This window comes from Trachurus japonicus, chromosome 12, assembly GCF_045865225.1.
Source record: "Trachurus japonicus isolate A0001 chromosome 12, Traja_1.0".
NCBI lineage: Eukaryota > Metazoa > Chordata > Actinopteri > Carangiformes > Carangidae > Trachurus > Trachurus japonicus.
Genome location: NC_140918.1, coordinates 21,987,143 through 22,004,055, shown reverse-complemented (window position 1 = coordinate 22,004,055; position 16,913 = coordinate 21,987,143). Strand labels below are relative to the sequence as shown.

The following is a 16,913-nucleotide window of genomic DNA, read 5'->3' as shown; positions in this document are numbered from 1 at the left end:
TAGTGGCATCCTCCTTTAACAGGTTTCCCATTCTGTCTGGTGTTGTGAGATTTATTTCTATGTCTGTCTGTGTCTTTTTATTTATTGTTGTTATAGCTCAGTTCTGTGGTGGACATGACCTCAATCTGACATCATCTGACAGTTTCTATGAGCTTCAGCCTTTTAAGTCTTCATCTTAAAGTTTTATTTGAAGGCCGGTTGAGAAAGCTGGTGCTTTCATGAACTATCTTCTCTCTTCTATTCTATTTACACACCTATCAAATATTTAAGGTTGCTTGTGTGGTTAAGATACTGTAAGTGTGTGTGTTTGGCATCAGGCAGGTGGTTGTGGGCTTAGTAGCTGACCAAAACATGTCACACCTATCTCCCTCTCTGTGACAAAGCAAAAAAAAAAAAAGTTGAAACATAAATACACCAACACTACACAGTGTTTCAAGGTGTCATTTAAGCTCACACCTGTCTGTAGTAAATGTCCCCTGGGGTTAAAAATATCAGCAGCATCACTCCACACGCTCATAACTCCATGACATGTTCCACACAACGACAGTGGAGTGAATGTCTTCATTTTTATGTTCCACGTCTCACATAATAACACCCTCCTCCCCTTTAGAGGACATGTACAAATAAAATGTAATTGTATACTTTTAGTGTTGTTGCTTCTTTTTTTTTTTACTGCAATTGTGCACATTAACCTGTTCCTGTCAGATATAGAGCGATGTAGGAATAGAAAGATGTAGTTAATCAAATCAAGTCTCTAACAAGATTATTTTATCATTTTCCAACATTAATCAGCCAGAAAATTGTGAGACAACACTAACAGAGCTGTGGCCTCAGTAACTGACAGTAACATACACCAGCTGTGTCTCCTTGGATGTGTCCTTGAAAGTTGCAGGGGAAATGAAGGAAATGTTAGTTGTTTAAAGGTGTTCAGAAATGTCCATTTGTCCTGTTTGTCGAGCCAAGTTGTCACGAGCTGAAACACGAGTTTACCCGAGTAAGGAAAACAAATTTGATTGGTCGTTATCGAGCGGGCAGGATATTCAAAGCTTGGGGCGAGCCCGAGCTCCGTGTGTGTGTGTGTGTGTGTGTGTGTGTATCTCTGATCGGTCGCTGATGAATCGTGTACGGGCTGACGTATAATCCGTGCGCCTGCATTATCCAATGCGAAAAAAAATACCACACTTTCATCCCGGATTTACTCAAAAATAGAATTTTGCACAAAGTTTGGCCTACATCGTCTGAAAGATGAGTTATTACACTAATTGTATGACCCAGAGTGGGCTCAAATTCAATTTTCTTTTCTTTTCTGTGCACCTTTAAAATATCATGACAGAATAGAAACAAAGTCTAATCTATGGTTGATCTATAATGTTACACCAACAGCACATTAGCTTTCTCATTGTGATTAGCATGTTTGCTAAGTCTCTACTAGTATCACTGCTATGGAAGACCTATGCACCTGTGAAGTTTTGTAATGATGCCATGCAGGGTTGTAACAAAATATACTGCAAGTCCTTTATTCTCCACGACTCTGCAAAAGTACTGCAAGCTGCCTCTGTGGTAGTTCCCACTACAGCAGAAGTCTCCAGGAGAGTTGAAAAGAAGCCAGTCTCACTGTTGCAGCTGCTAACAAATATACTTTTACACTATTTACTCTACTAGCTCCTGCTGTTTATGGTGTGTGTGTACATTCTGGTTATTTAGGAGATTGGTTGGATGGAGACAGAACTGGAAGGTGGATCTGCCCTTCGGCACAAGTGGAACTAAAACTTTACTTTTCCCAGAATTTCTGGGAACAGCAAAGCCAGTGGAAAAAACAACATTTTAATGGGAAATGTGTGTGTTTGATTTGGAGTAAGACTCAGCCGCAACAATTGATTGACTAAGAAAGGACGCTACCAGTTTTCTTCACCATTGTCTTTGCGTTTTTGGACATCGTTATCTGCAGTATTAGTAAGGAAATGTCTGACATTGATTTGTGTCGTGTTTACATTTTGTTACCAAGCAATTCTTCCATTGGCATGTCTTTACTAAAGCAAGGAAATTGACTGGAGAAATTGGATAGTCGGTCTGTTCCCTGAAGTATTTCTCTTTTCATACCCATTTGCCTGTACAAAATGGATTCAAAATGATGATGGTGGTGATGATGATGATAATGCTCGGTGCTGCTGTTGATGCTGCCAATAATCCTTTCTGCCATCCCATTTACAGTAGGCTTTGAAATAACTCCCCGACCCTCTCTCCTTCTCCCTCTCTCCAGATGCCAGGCCTTTTGTCCAGTCCTGTGTGTCTGACAGTCATCTGGTTTTTATCTTGGACGCTGCATCCTAGTTGTGCTCAGATTTGGACTGATGAAGGTAACCCACACACACACACACACACACACTTAAAAATACATATCAAATGCATTTGGAATGAAAACTTTATACAGAGCCGTTTGCCATGAAATACTGACTGTTTTTTCCAAGCAAAACCTTGAGACATTTGCTTGTTGAAACACATGGTTCATTTTTATGGTTCTTTGTCAAATTGCAATGTGATGTGCAACTTAATTTTCTTTTCCCCCTTTGATTTGCACTCAGCAACACAAAAACTCTATTGTTAGCTTTTTTTGGTCTCTCAGCACAGGATCTGTGTGGTATTATGAAATCTCTGCATTCTTTCTTTCTTTCTTTCTTTCTTTCTTTCTTTCTTTCTTTCTTTCTTTCTTTCTTTCTTTCTTTCTTTCTTTCTTTCTTTCTTTCTTTCTTTCTTTCTTTCTTTCTTTCAGCTCTATCTCTCTGTCTTTCTAAGATTAGACAACTTAATCACTCCAACAATAAAAATACTCACCGTCAGCCCTTCAGGTGAAACTGTCAGAACTTTCCCTTGCCATTAATTTTACTCGACAGCAGCTCCAAGGTCTTTTTTTTTTTTCATTGTTTGGAAAGTACTCAGTTTCATCCAGCTTGCAATTTTTGTGTCCACCCTGCCATCTGATTTCAATGTCAGGAGAAACTTGCAGCCTTCCTGTGTGCATAAGTGTATGTGTGCGTGTGTGTGTGTGCATGCGTGTGTGCACGCGTCCGTGTATGTGGGTATGCACACTTAAATGCATATGTGTGTGGTTTCTTGCGTGTGTATGTGTGCGCACGTGTCTGGGCGCTCTTGCCAGAGGCAGAATCAGATATGAGTGGAACGCTGTGGGTTTGGGGAATAATGTACTTCACTGCCAATAAAACATGAATACACACATTCAGAGCAGCCAGAGCTTTGCACTCCACCAAGGCCCCAGGTAACAGAGAGAGGGGAGTGTGTGTGTGTGTGTGTGTGAGAGAGAGAGTTGGTGGTTAAAGGGAAAAAGAAAATCTGGTTTAAAGTGTGAGAGACAACATGGAATAAAAGATTGTCATAAAAAAATTGACTGGGAGAGAAATGATAAGAGCCAGAGGAGATTGTACTTATATAAATTAATACTTAAATGAATTGTGTGTCATCGCCACTATTTTAAAACTTTGACCCACAGTTGTTTCCTGGATGTGTGGTTGTTGTTGTTTTTTAATTTTTAAATTAATTGCAGTTTGGATGTGAAAATCTTTCACAATGCAAAAGTTACAATGTCAATTGCTATTTTGCAAAAGAAAGGGAAGAAAAGAAGAAGAAAAAATCTTTGATTTCCTGGTTAATATGAGAGGGCTCTGTCTTTGTCTTGTTCCTATTCATAAAAACTCAATATATATGTACGCACACCAACCTCAGTGACAGCCACTCATCAGTTAGCCATGCCTTGTGCTCTGAATGACAAATTGCTTCCCATTCTCACCACAACAGAATGAACACACGTCCATTATTTCATTTCTAAGGAAAAAAAAAAGTCCCAGTTGGCTTCGTTGTCTGCCTCTTATTGTGTATTTAACTTCTGCACTTAGAAATGTAAATGTAACCACAAAAATCACAATGGAGCACTTTGGTGCTTCCTCTCCCAGCTGTTTCATTTTGCGTAGCCGCTAAAACAACAGCAGCGAGGCCAGGAGGGCCAGGAGAGCGACCTTAAGGTGTCGGTGAAAACCAAGCATTGAAAGGACCTTCAGTAAAGCCTTCAAACTGAGTCTGTGTAAAATTTAATTTAGGATTAAGTTAGCCGGTCCCCGAAGGGCACGCAGGGTTATTGCAGCAGGAAAGGCTAATATAAATAAACCAACGCAGTAAATTCAATAATAACATCCCAAGAAAGCTTCATCTCCACCTGCCCAGGTCCTGGGAGGCATCTGGGTCAAAACCCATTCTCAATCTCAAAACCCAGCAAAAATATTAAAAGGATGTAATTGGTTATGAAACCACTCTGGTTAGTTGAAGGGAGTACAGAGGGTGATAGAGTTTGTTGGGAAATGAAGCAGAGGACTAGAACACAACCTCAGGACAAATAGTTTATTACCAGGGGAGGAGAGGCCAGCAGGGAGTATGCATGCCTGAGTGATTGAAGCTGAGAATTAATGAAGGTGTGTTCGTGGCAGACTGGCAGCCAAGGTGATGTTTTTCCACTCCAGATTTACTCTAAATGCCAGCTTTCATATTGTGCAGCCAAGCTAAACATGCACACACATACACTCGCATTCAGCAGATAGTGTATCAAGTTTGCAAAATTACTAAAGTCACCACAAATATTTGTTCAGGTATACACTGCACTTAGTATTCCTTCAAATCTACGCTACCTTCCAATTTTGTTAGTGAAAGATTTCTATCTGGTTCTGTGTTATGGCTGCTATATGTACTAAAAAAAGACACCAATCCCCCTTTTGCTTTGAATAGCTGACACATTATAGATAAACATTCCTAAAACTAACATGGCTACATCACATCACCTGCTTGCCTTTCACTTTTCATTAAGTTGATGTGATAAACTGTATATATTTTTTATTTAGGTTTACAGACTGCTTACCCTCAGATTTGTTTCTAATACATTTGTCATAAAAGACAATAACAAAGTTAAATAATTTTAACAAATAAAGTCATTATCATTACATTTCAAATCATATTTTCTATAAATATTGCAATATTATTGTTGTTATGAATTTATTTTTGGGGTAAAAATAGTTCCAGTTGAAAATAGTGAGCATGCTGTAGGTAAAATGACTAATTGTGACATAATTTACAATAATATTAGTCCATAATGGGGTTTATTACATTGTAATTGTCATTTTGTAATGATGTGAGGACCACTAACAAAGTTCCTCATACTCCTTCATGGCTACAGAAAGAAGTCAGGAAAAAGTCATTCCATTTCAAAGGTGGTCCCAAATCGGAATATGAAGCATGTAGCCGTGTAACTTCAGTGTCCAAAATCCGTAGCACGGCAGTCACTTGTTTACTTAGTGTGTCTCTGAGTGAAGAGCCGTGAGGACAAGATGCTGTTGATCCATCTGTAGTGAATGGATGTATTTTATCAGCTGAGGTCTCCTCAGAGTTATAGAAACTGACGTGTTGATTCCCAGTGGGATCCGTGACAGTAATGATCTTTCCACATTATGTGTGAAAGTGTTTAGTTTTTTCGGTGTTGACATGAAAACTCTTTCTAAATTGATTTCAAGAGCAGTGTCTGTTTGTATGTTCTTAAAATGCTGAAGTGTTTTGTTGATCTGTTGATGATACACAGCAATTTTATTGTAACTCTTATGATAATAAACTTTCAGAAAAATCAAACACACTGCAGCAGCTTTATACCGGGTGCCAAAGTCTCTTGAGCCGAGTGTCTGCTGGGTCCCGGGCCTTGTATGGTCATGTTATTGTGCTGCTGTCGGCCGTACAGTAAATGGTGGCGCTTAAATCACATTAATACAGACAATGCAGACACACAGTGTGTGAGATTGTGCAGTGCACCGATACTATAATCCAGACAACTTTGTGCTTTAATATTTTATGTGGTATTTGTGTTGGCAGTGTCAGGCGTGCAGCATGGGCACTTGGAGTCGAATGTGACACTGGCATGTGGGAAGTCACAAATCAGGTAAGTAAAACCATTCCCTGTGTGCTTTGATGGTGTGTTTTATTCAACAAGTAAATGATAATATCTCCTGACAGTTGGATTCCTCTCAGTCATGAAGGGACAAATTCAGCAAAAAAAAAGTTGCAGTTGCATTAGTTTGCTCACCCACAGAGGTAGAATTCAGCAGAGCCACAAAACAAATTAGCATTTGAAGGTATTTGGCACATTAGTGTTCAACATTAACAACTTAATTAGACACCCTGCTGCTCCTAGCTGCCACTTTCAAGAAATCCCATTAGACCCTCTGGGAAAGCCTGAGCAAAATAACTCTAAAACTCTAAAAGGTCAGACTTTTGTCAAGGTAACTTATCAGTGAAATTAGTCCTAATGGGTATTGTTTGTGTAATCATACCATGATTGTCTATTGTTGTTCAAAACCAAATTCACTTTTTTATTTGCTACAAAAATACAGTGTTTGTAGTTATACTGTTGACAGGCAGGTTTAGCTAGTAGACAGTACTGTATGACAGTGTCCTCATAGTAACTGAAGTCCTCCATGTCCCCCACCAGGATACCTGTGGCGTGGCATCACAACCGCAGCTCAGCGTTGCCATCGCACATCGTGACATCGGATGGAGCCTTAGTCTTGCTGCGAGTCAATCACTCAGCGCAGGGCATCTACAGCTGCTATGACAACCGGGGGCTGCTCCTCCACTCCATCAAACTCCGGCTGGGCCGTAAGTGTTGCCGTGTTGCGACGTGTCGAGGCTCACAGCTCCTGATTTAACTTTAACAGCTCTGTCGTTCTCTTAGCCACTTGGCCTGGGAGTAGAGCTTTAAAAAAAAAAGGTCTCTGCGGCAGGAGAGACGCCTGGGGACTGGGACTGTAAGAGACAGTCCGTCCCTTTCCCAAACACTTGAATTCATTTCTTGTATAATTCAGCAGAAAAGCATAAATCAAGTTCGACTTTCTCTTTCTCCCACTCAGACATTCTAATCTCCCTTGACATATTTCTTTTTTTTTATTGATGGTTTTCTCACTATTTAATTCATGCTGGCCCTCTGGCTATAAGAAGACACGTCGTTACACAAGTGATAATCACAACATGTCCTTAGAGTAAACTGACCTTATCAGCCGTCACAAAGACAAAGCCATACACTTCCTGCGAACGTCTCAAACAGGAAGCAGCTCCCTGAGTTGACTTCCTTTAGAGGGATGGGGAGTTTTCCATGGCACTGGAAATGCTTCTCCTCAAATATTTAGCTTTGTGATAAGAACAACATGGCACAGCTTTGTTCATTCTAAACTTGGGACATTTTCTTTTTTTTACCAAACATCTTAAAAGCATCAAAGTATAACCACCTCTCTGTCCTCATTGTGAACTCTGTCTGGCTTCCGTTTTTTTTTTCCCAGGTCCCCCCGGGCTTCTGAGCATTTCCTGTCAAGTGCCCAATCACACTCATGTTCGCTGCTCCTGGGTGGATGCGGTGAGGACCTTCCTGCCAGCCCAGTACAACGCCTCCATCAGGTAAGAGCTGGTCACTGCAACCCCGAAGCAACAACGCCCAAGGTCACATTCAGAATGGGATATGTAGACACTAAATATAGTGCATGTGGCACAGGCTTACAGTTTGATGGCAGTGTGTAGAGTGTGCAGCGATCTCTGCTTCCCCTCTTTAGTTTCGCCTTCCTTCCTCTAACGTGACATATTGCACCTAGTGGAAACTTGTAGCGGATCTTACACACTCTCCGTCCTGGCTTCAGCATTCAGCCGTGGTGACAGTTTTCACAGTTTGGAACCGGAGTGAATGTTGTGATTGAGCATGTTTTTGTCTTGTTTTCCAGGGGAAATGGTGAAGGGTGGAGGCCGTGTCTGGTGGATGTCACCCGCAAGCACTGTGATGTCGTAGAGCCCCCTTTCTGGCAAACCATCCATACACTCAGAGTCACCGAGACCAACGCTCTGGGGTCTAGGACGACAGATGCCCGGTTTAAGTTATATGAGCTATGTAAGACCACGTGAAACACACACACACACTCCTGGAAATGGGGTGATTTAAAATAGATGTTCTTGTTTTTTCTGTCAATTTAGTTTAACTGTTTTATGACTGAGCAGCACAGCAATGGTTTGTTCTTGTTTCCACTGCACTGTCCCCTCTTTTACTTTTTCCAGTTGTAACATCACACTCATTTAAAATGGTTTGTACAAAATGCCACTCGAGTGGTAAAAGTAATGTTTTGGTTGCTTCTCCCTCGCCTCCTCACTTTCTTTTGCTTAAGAGCAATAAACACACAGCAGCAAAACAACAGGTAGAACATAAAGTTGTTCTTGTTTTGCTCGAGTTTTTTGACCTTCAGGCTTTTTCCCCATCTCCATGCACCTTGTAAATAGGTAAAATTGTTGCAGAAATGTTTTTCTGCTTCTAAAATCAATGCACATAGAAAGGCATTCACGTTCTTCTGGAAATTGAATGTATAAATAATATAGAAGTAACTGTGTGCTTTACTTAATTGATAGAACCACTCAATAGGGCTTGCATTCAAAATTGGACTTGGAAGCAAAGATGGCGCTAATTGTAACAACTTTCTATAATATATTATTTACAGTGAGTGAAAATTGCCGCATTTGCCTTCATAATGTGGTGTGAGAGAGGCACAAAATGGACTCAGCACATTAAGTAAAATAAAGTTGAAACACAACACGTCTGAAAGAATGAACATAAACAGAATAGTGTACACCTGCAACTCTCACACTCTGGCATTAACACAAAATGTCATCATGTCTAATGCTGCACATCATTTTTCCAGACTGCTGTTGCGACTGTGCCCTCCTGCTCCTCTCATAATGACCCCAATTATCTTGCTTTGCTGCGTCTCTGTCTGCATGACACATTCTTATTGCTCTACCCAAGGGCCACTTGGAGACGCTGGGCTGCTGTGCTTACTGGATGTCTCTCTGCCACTGCATTCTTATTAACACAGTGGTGTGAACATGCTTAAAAACAAAAAAATACAATAAGAGTCTGTGGAGCAGCTTTGATGACGTAGAGAATGAATCAATAGTACAGGAATTGTTTTTTTTTCTTATTTGATTAAAGGACATGTTTTGAATCCAAGGCTGAGCAGGTGTTTCTGTTTTCCTTGTTTTGCCCTGTCTCCCCGTCTGTACTTGTACTTGTATTATTTTGTCTAAATCAGGTTTTCTGTCTGTTTCTCCATCCTCGGCAGTGAAACCAAACCCTCCAGAGTCGGTGCTGGTGAAGGAACAAGAGGGTTATCCAAAGAGGCTGATCGTCATGTGGGACACTCCCTCTTCCTGGCCGCAGCAAGATGCTTTTCCCCTCATGTATCATATCAGATACCGGCCGCTGGGCTCTTCATACTGGTCAGAGGTCAGTGAGCAGGGCCAAAGGCTGAGACCGTTTCATATCAGGGCTGATGGAGGTCAAACCACATCAAACTGACAAACTATATATGGTTATGAGACAGAAAATTCAATTGACATTTCACACATTATTTGCACCATAATAAAAGACAATTACAAAAAACAGAAATGAAACAAGAATAGTAAGTGCGGGAGAGGTTAAAAAACCCTATATGGGCTTATAAAAAGCACCTCCCCAAGAAATATACATACATTCAGAAGATAAATCAACAACAACAATAGGAGAAAGCAACAACAAATAACAACAAAAAAGAAAGCAATACAAGTGCCATTTTATAGCACACACTCAAAGCAGTTTAAACTAAACACACAGACATTTTATTTACTGTGATTAGTCATATACATAAACAACATTAGTGGTTATTTCTGTAACCCTTTCCAAGCATAGACAATGCTGTTTTAAACAAGAAGGCATAAACCATGATAATTCCTTTTACTACTATGAAGGAGGAAACCTGTCTCCACCAGAAATCATGCCACAAGCACATCATCAAGCATTTTATTTTGAAACTTTGTAAATCTGATCTGAATACTGGATTTCATTAGTTTAAATAATGTGATGCAGAGTGGCTGAACTTGTAATAATTTCTTTGAAATTAGTTTTGTCTCAATGTATGACTTTCTCTGTGGACAACCAATCACTATTTTAACAAATGAACTCAGAAAAAGGAATTAAAGAGTGTGGATAAATACTTTTGATTTGAACACAAGGATGCCAGGTCATCTTACATGAGTCTTCTTTCAACATTGTCAGCGCTACTTTCAACACACTAAGGCAAACGACTGTAAAAGAAAAAGATAAATGCTGACCATGCAGTTCCTCTGAGCTACTTCATGTGTTAACAGCTTTACAACACCTGCTTTTCTTCCTGTTAACAGCCATGTTCCTCTGCTCTCTCTTTCTCAACCGATCAGATTTACTCAGAGGAGAGTCCTGTTGTGATATTTGATGCCCTGGCCGGCCACCTCCACCACGTTCAGATCCGAGCCCATGACGAGGTGGCCTCCGACAGCCAGTGGAGTGAATGGAGTCCACTGTTTCTAGTCCAACCCTGGGAAGGTCAGACACAAAATTCAAAAACTGCTGATATGTAGAGAGAGATGACAAGTACATTAGCATGAATCCATTAACATAATGATATTGTTCAGAGAACTAATGAATCCTAAAACAGTGTGATACTTTTTCAGCCTTTAACAACAAAAGCTGTTATTTATGACCATTTATTGTTATTTACTTTTAATAAATGCTTATTTCTGTTTGCTTCTGCTACAGATTACACCACCCCTGACCCTACGGATCAGCTCCCACTAGAGCAAGATGACAATTTTTTCAACACAAAGCTCGAAACCTCGACTGCAAAATCCCACAGTAAGAACCCTCTGTTGCTTCACATGATAATTGAATTATCATTGTATTCAGGAGCCACATGCAGAGCTCTGGACTGTGACCACTGAGCCGCATTTTGTCTCACAGAGAGGGAGTGAGAAATGGTGTGAGAGTGTAAGTGGTTGGTTAGAGCAGAGCACTAACGGAGTCATCATCAGAACAATTTGACACAATTTTGCATGGGTTGTCGTGTACAGTACCCTAATACAGTAGGCAAAGACCTAGCTAAAGACAGTTCATGCAGTGCCTGTGGCTGAGATATTGTAAAGAAAGCAGCGCCATAGTGTCTGTACTGCTCTTGGTTTGGCTCAACATTTTTGAGTTTGCAGACTTGACCGCAAACTTTAAACAAGAAATAGTTGTAAAGCACAACAGCAGCATGAAGCATAAACTCTGCAGGGAAGACACACTGGTGGAATCATACTTCATCTGACAGCAGCAGGAATCTACCGTGGGTTGGAGGAGCTACAAATTGAAGTGATAATCAGAGGACATACAGTATTTAAAGAGGAACTAAGTAGGATTATTCCCGTGGCTATGCTACATTTTTACCTTATTTAAAAAGCTCCAAAGTAATAGTGATTTTTTGCCAGTTGTAAACAAATGCACATGGCCAGGTGGAGGGTTAGCAAAACAGAGGAAAAGCAGCCAGACTTGCATACTTTCCCTTTAATTGTCAAAGAGCTTCTTTCAAATCAAGCAACGCTCCTAAATTATGTTGTAGATCAATTGAACTACAATTTCTGTCATTATTATCCTCCCTCTTTCACTATGCTACTCTAACACTAGGCAGTTAGTATGTTGCTAAAGGTACATGAAGCTGCATAGCTACAGTTACAGAAAATATTGTTACTAGTTCTGTATTCATTCCATCCACTGCTACATTGTTCCTACAACAGCTACAACTTGTACTACTCTTACATTAGTGTGGACCAGTTGGCAGTTACTTTGAGATGAAACTGCCAACATAGTCTAGTTGATCAACAATTGGACCAGTTTTAAACAAGGCAATTTCTTGTTTGTTTAAAGCATGCCTGCAATCAATTGGGGTGATACATTTTAAGTGGATATTTTCTATTGTTTTGCTATTGCTACATAGCTAATATAAGTATTCACAGCTGTTTATTTACCTGCTTAGAGGAAGTAATACGTGTACTCAACCATGATTCATTTCCTGCCCAAGAGGCAAGGCAAGGCAAGGCAATTTAATTTGTATAGCCCATTTTTACAGTTTGTCTCAAAGGGCTTTACATCGTAACAACATCCTGTGTCCTTAGACCCTCACATCCACTGAGGAAAAACTCCATGGAAAACCCTTTTAACAGGAAAAAATCAGAGAAACCTCAGGGTGAGCAACAGAGGATAGATCCCTCACCCAGGACGGACAGACGTGCAATAGATGTTGTTACATACAAGACAGTTTACAGAGCTGTGTCAAGCAGTGGAAAGAGCCATTCTGCTTTTCCTAGATTCCTAGATCTCCTCTTTTCTTGTACTAAGTCAGCATGCAACTAGCTAGCCCCAGCCTGGGCAGCACATCATTTTCTGATGATAAGTCACTGCAGCATCAGGGCTGTCCTGAAGAAGTATTATAACCCTTATTCTTAGACATGCAACAGTGGTTAAAGCTTTTGGCAAGACTACAATCTGTCAACAGCTGTTAATGTTAATGTCGCTACATGGCACTAACTAAACAGTCTCTCTGAATATAAAAAGCTGCATAAATGCTTGGAGAAACCTAACAAATACAGATGTTTTAAGATCAAAGTGGTGGTAATAAATGGGTTGAGTATGACCAATGACATAAATGATGCACTATGACAAGATCTCCAGTGAGCTGGAAAACTACATAATGATTTTGGACTGGTCTGACAACTATCACTAAACTATTTTCCATCTATACTGTTTTAGTTTTTTTTTTTTTTTTTTTTAAAGCAGCCTTGAACATCTAATATTGGACTTTCCTTTAATTTTTCTCCCATCTCTTTCTGTTAACACTTTGTTTGACCTGAGCAGCAGGATGTGTTTGTCTTTTTTACGTTTTTTTTTTTTTTTTTTTTAGCAGGAACAAGAAGCAGCATCAATCAATAATGCAGCTACCATCCCTAGGAAAGCTTTATTTACTGTTATTATACTGGGGATAGAACAGTGCAAGTACCTTGTGCTCGGCGTCATCACCAAATTACACCTAATTGCAGTAAATTGCGCCTGCGGGGGGACTACAGTGTTTTGTATGTGCTCTGGATGAAACGTTAAGTACATAGCAGCTCACATATACATGGGCTAAAACACAGAGGAAAAAGGCAGGCTGCAGTTGCAAACATGCCCATCTGAAATATACACATGCAGGATACACACAGCAAGTATGCACTAGTAAACACAGACACACTCACACACACACACACACACACACACAGTATACACAATGAGACAAATACACACAGTTCTGGCAGCAGAGAGCTGAACATCACTGTCAAGAGATGTTGAAGCTGGTCTGCTGTGAGCCAGATGTCTTCTTCTCTTTGTGCGTTATGTGCACACAAATCATTTTTCAATCATCTAAATGTTTCTAAAATGATTTTCAACACTTATTGTCAATGTGCATGTGTCTGTGCCATTGCTTTGTCTCACAGCTCAAAACAATGTTGCCTTTTCCGTGTGTGTGTGTGTGTGTGAGAAAGTTGTTTACCGCCCTCAGTGAGATAAATACATAATTATGTGAAAATCTTAATAGCAGCTTTAAAATTAACCTCTCTCCAGAGAGACGTTAAATCAAAGAACACACACAGACACTTTTTTTCCCCCTTTTTTTGTCTAAATAAACACAGGAGTTTAAAGTGTGTATTAAATGCAAATTTTTCTAGTTGTGACATGACAGTAACCCAGAGGTGCTTGAACTTTTTTATGTTATTTCTTCCTCAGCTACAATTTTGTTTCCCTGGATTAAATTTTTACTCAATTTATTTCACAACACTTCTGCATGATTTACTCTGTGTCTCTGCCTGCAATCATTCATGCCTCCCTGTTTCCATCCCTGAGCTCTATTGTTCTCTGTTGTTTTAAGTCTGTGTCTCTCCTTCTCTCCGTCTCCCGTCCTTCTTGCGGTGTTGTGTGACCTCCTGTGTTGTGTTGTGTTGTGTTGTGTTCTCCCACCCAGATGCTGTACTAGAGGATGACGGTAGTTTGGGTTTGGTCATTCTGCTGGTGTTGTTCTCCGTGGTCATCCTCATCACCGTCCCTTCCCTCATCTATGTCATGTGGTAAGACACACACACACACACACACACACACACACACACACGTACGTACGTTACCCACATCCACAGGCCACATTGTTGGTTGATCTCTTTATCCCTCTTTGAGTGTTTTTTTTTCTTTTTTTGCTGAAGCTTGAGCTTTCAAAAAAGAAATGTTTATTGAACTTACTTATTTACTTATTTTTCATGACGTTTTACATTTCCAGGGTGAGACAGAGGCGGCGCGATCATGTGACCATACAGGAACTCACCTCTATGGTCAAGATGAAGTCCATGCCAATCTAATGTGAGTCACACACACATATTTGTCTGCTTGGGAATTTGCTGTTGTTATTTTCATTCATGGTGGTTCTTAGTGTAGCTTGTTTGGCAGATAGTTTTAGATCTGTGAATGGTGTGGTGAAGATAATTGAAAACATGATTTGCAAGTGTCGCCTCCTTCAGATTTACTGTATACGACTGTATGTGAGTGAGAAAAGCATAGCAGAGCTCTGCCTCAGAGAGAACTGAAATGGTTCAAAGTGCTGCTATAAACAACATTCAGACAGCGCTTCTGATATGCAGCCAACTTGTGATTATAAGCTTAACACAGACACACACACACACACACACACACACACACACACACACACACACAGATTATAACCCTGTAAATATGCCTGCATATGTCTCTACCAGCTCTATCATTTAAATCTGTGCTTTCAAGGCAATGCTTAATTATATTATGATTTATACATGTATTTTTAAGTTGCATTTTCTCTTCCAAATTCCTCCAATCTCTCTCTTCTTTTCTCTTCTCTTCTCTTCTCTTCTCTTCTCTTCTCTTCTCTTCTCTTCTCTTCTCTTCTCTTCTCTTCTCTTCTCTTCTCTTCTCTTCTCTTCTCTTCTCTTCTCTCCTCTCCTCTCAGGTTGATTTCAAGCATCTTCTCCCCATCAGCCCGTTCTAGGGCTCTTCCCATGAGTCAGCCTTGGCCTCTATCAGCGTAGCGTGCTGACCGTCCGCATTCAACTACATAAACAACAATGCATCAGTCAAAGAGTCCATCCAGGATCCAGCACAGCAGGGATGAACCCGTACAGGAACCTGCAGAGTCACGGTGAAGCTGCCCACTTTCTAAAAGTTGACTGAAGCTCGGGTTTTGCACAAATCACATGTGCAGGATTTTCCTGGACTTATTCAATGGTTTCATCTGGCTACGCTACCCAGAATGCATCTGCGGGCTCACTCTGCTGTCCATTGGGGACACGGAAAACAGCCCCCTTCTCTGTTTCTTCACTTCAGCAGCTTCACTGCCGGTCACTCCTCGGCAGACCGTGGGAGCGACGCTGCACCAGGACATTTGAGTTCACTCACTACCGATGCTGCTGGACTGACTCCTCCACCTCTGTGGAGGGGGGGACATTGTTTTTAATTTGTGACATTTAAAAGCATAAAGTAATGACAGGAAGTGCAGCTGCCAAACAGGAGAACATTGGTTTGTTTTAGTGGGAAGGAGATGATTTTGTTTGTTTTTGCTTCTCTTCTCCCACCCAGAACTCCTCACTTTCTTTCTTTCTTTCTTTTTTTTTGTGAGATTTGATTGTGAGACAAATTAATGTGTGTCCGTTATTACATCGACTGACCGACCGACTCAACGCTGTGAAGGAAGCATAACTTCTGCCAGTCTCTCTGTGTGTGTCTGATGCCAAAGCAGCACCTCGGGGCATTAAGGTCTCAGCTGAGGGGCAGGAAGCAGACCTGTTGCTGGCTCCGGACCTGAGGGGACGGACGTGGAGAATCAGGTCCAGGGTGGGGCGGGCTGGGTTATTTAGGCTTTATTTCATTTATGACAAATGATTTATGTTGCATGATATGCTTGTTTTGTTGTCTGGTGTCTTTAGTGCAGGTGTTATTTAGTGTTTTTTTTTTTTTTGTTATACCTTTTTCTGTCCATTCATCCAATGTCCCTGTATGTGTGAGTAAAGACACACATAAGGAGAAAGAGACATGAAAAGAGATACTGGCCTATCACAAACCACCAGCATTATAACATTACATAGATACTTAGTTAGCCAGAGAATATTAAACCATAGATATTTAACTCACCTGTCTAGACTCTAAAAGAAAATGCTGACAGTGTTCCCAGGTCAGGTTTGATAATGATTCTACAGTATATCACTATATTTCTCTAAGAGATGAAACAACGTTGGCCACTCAGGGATACAAATCCATCTTTTATTAACAGTTAATCACTATAAAACATCAAAAAGATATTCATCATAATATCCCAGAATCCAATGCTGGCTTGCTGACTTCATTAATATTGAATTTAAAATGATGAGGCAAATAATCCTCGCCACTAGAAAGATGTAGTAAACTAGTAATTATTTGGCGCTTTCTTGATTGACTGACTAAATGTTGTAGCACCTGGCCACTGTTAGAGTATTTAAAGGCCTAGTTAGCTAGGATATCACCTAGAGCTGAAGAGGACTTCATAAAAGTGTGCCTATGTTAGTAATTTGTTTCAGGCTGTTTGTATTGACATTTGAAATCAGCTCTTACTCAAAATGAAAAAGAGATTATAAGTTAAAGTTGAAAAACTTGTTTATTTTTTAAATGTACAAGGGGGCAAAGATGAATTTGATAAAAAGTTTTTCAGCATATATTATAGGAAGAGGAAAGTGCTTCATTATGCCGATGATAAACAGTGTTTATCAGTGCATTTCACATTTGACATGGTGTTCTTTTCACATGGTGAGTGGGCTCTCACAAATCGCTGCTGCCATCACTGCACGCACCAGAAAATGGTTTGTGGACACCGCGGTTACCATGGTAACATTCAGTAGTATGTTGAGGTATTACACTACGGTGAATTAGAATG

The 16,913-nt window shown here is 40.4% G+C and overlaps 1 protein-coding gene across 1 annotated transcript in view; it reads left to right on the top strand.

Annotated features, from left to right (window-relative positions):
• Window positions 1-16,701, top strand: part of il11ra (interleukin 11 receptor subunit alpha) — a 49,261-nt gene extending 32,560 nt beyond the window's left edge. The window contains exons 2-12 of the mRNA XM_085793839.1: window positions 2,261-2,357; window positions 5,917-5,983; window positions 6,533-6,699; window positions 7,377-7,491; window positions 7,809-7,972; window positions 9,192-9,355; window positions 10,324-10,468; window positions 10,682-10,777; window positions 13,953-14,055; window positions 14,259-14,338; window positions 14,961-16,701. Of these exons, the coding sequence (XP_085649965.1) occupies window positions 2,261-2,357; window positions 5,917-5,983; window positions 6,533-6,699; window positions 7,377-7,491; window positions 7,809-7,972; window positions 9,192-9,355; window positions 10,324-10,468; window positions 10,682-10,777; window positions 13,953-14,055; window positions 14,259-14,337 (1,197 nt within the window). The 3' untranslated portion in view covers window position 14,338; window positions 14,961-16,701. The remainder of the gene's footprint in view (window positions 1-2,260; window positions 2,358-5,916; window positions 5,984-6,532; window positions 6,700-7,376; window positions 7,492-7,808; window positions 7,973-9,191; window positions 9,356-10,323; window positions 10,469-10,681; window positions 10,778-13,952; window positions 14,056-14,258; window positions 14,339-14,960) is intronic.
• Window positions 16,702-16,913: the final 212 nt, after the last annotated feature.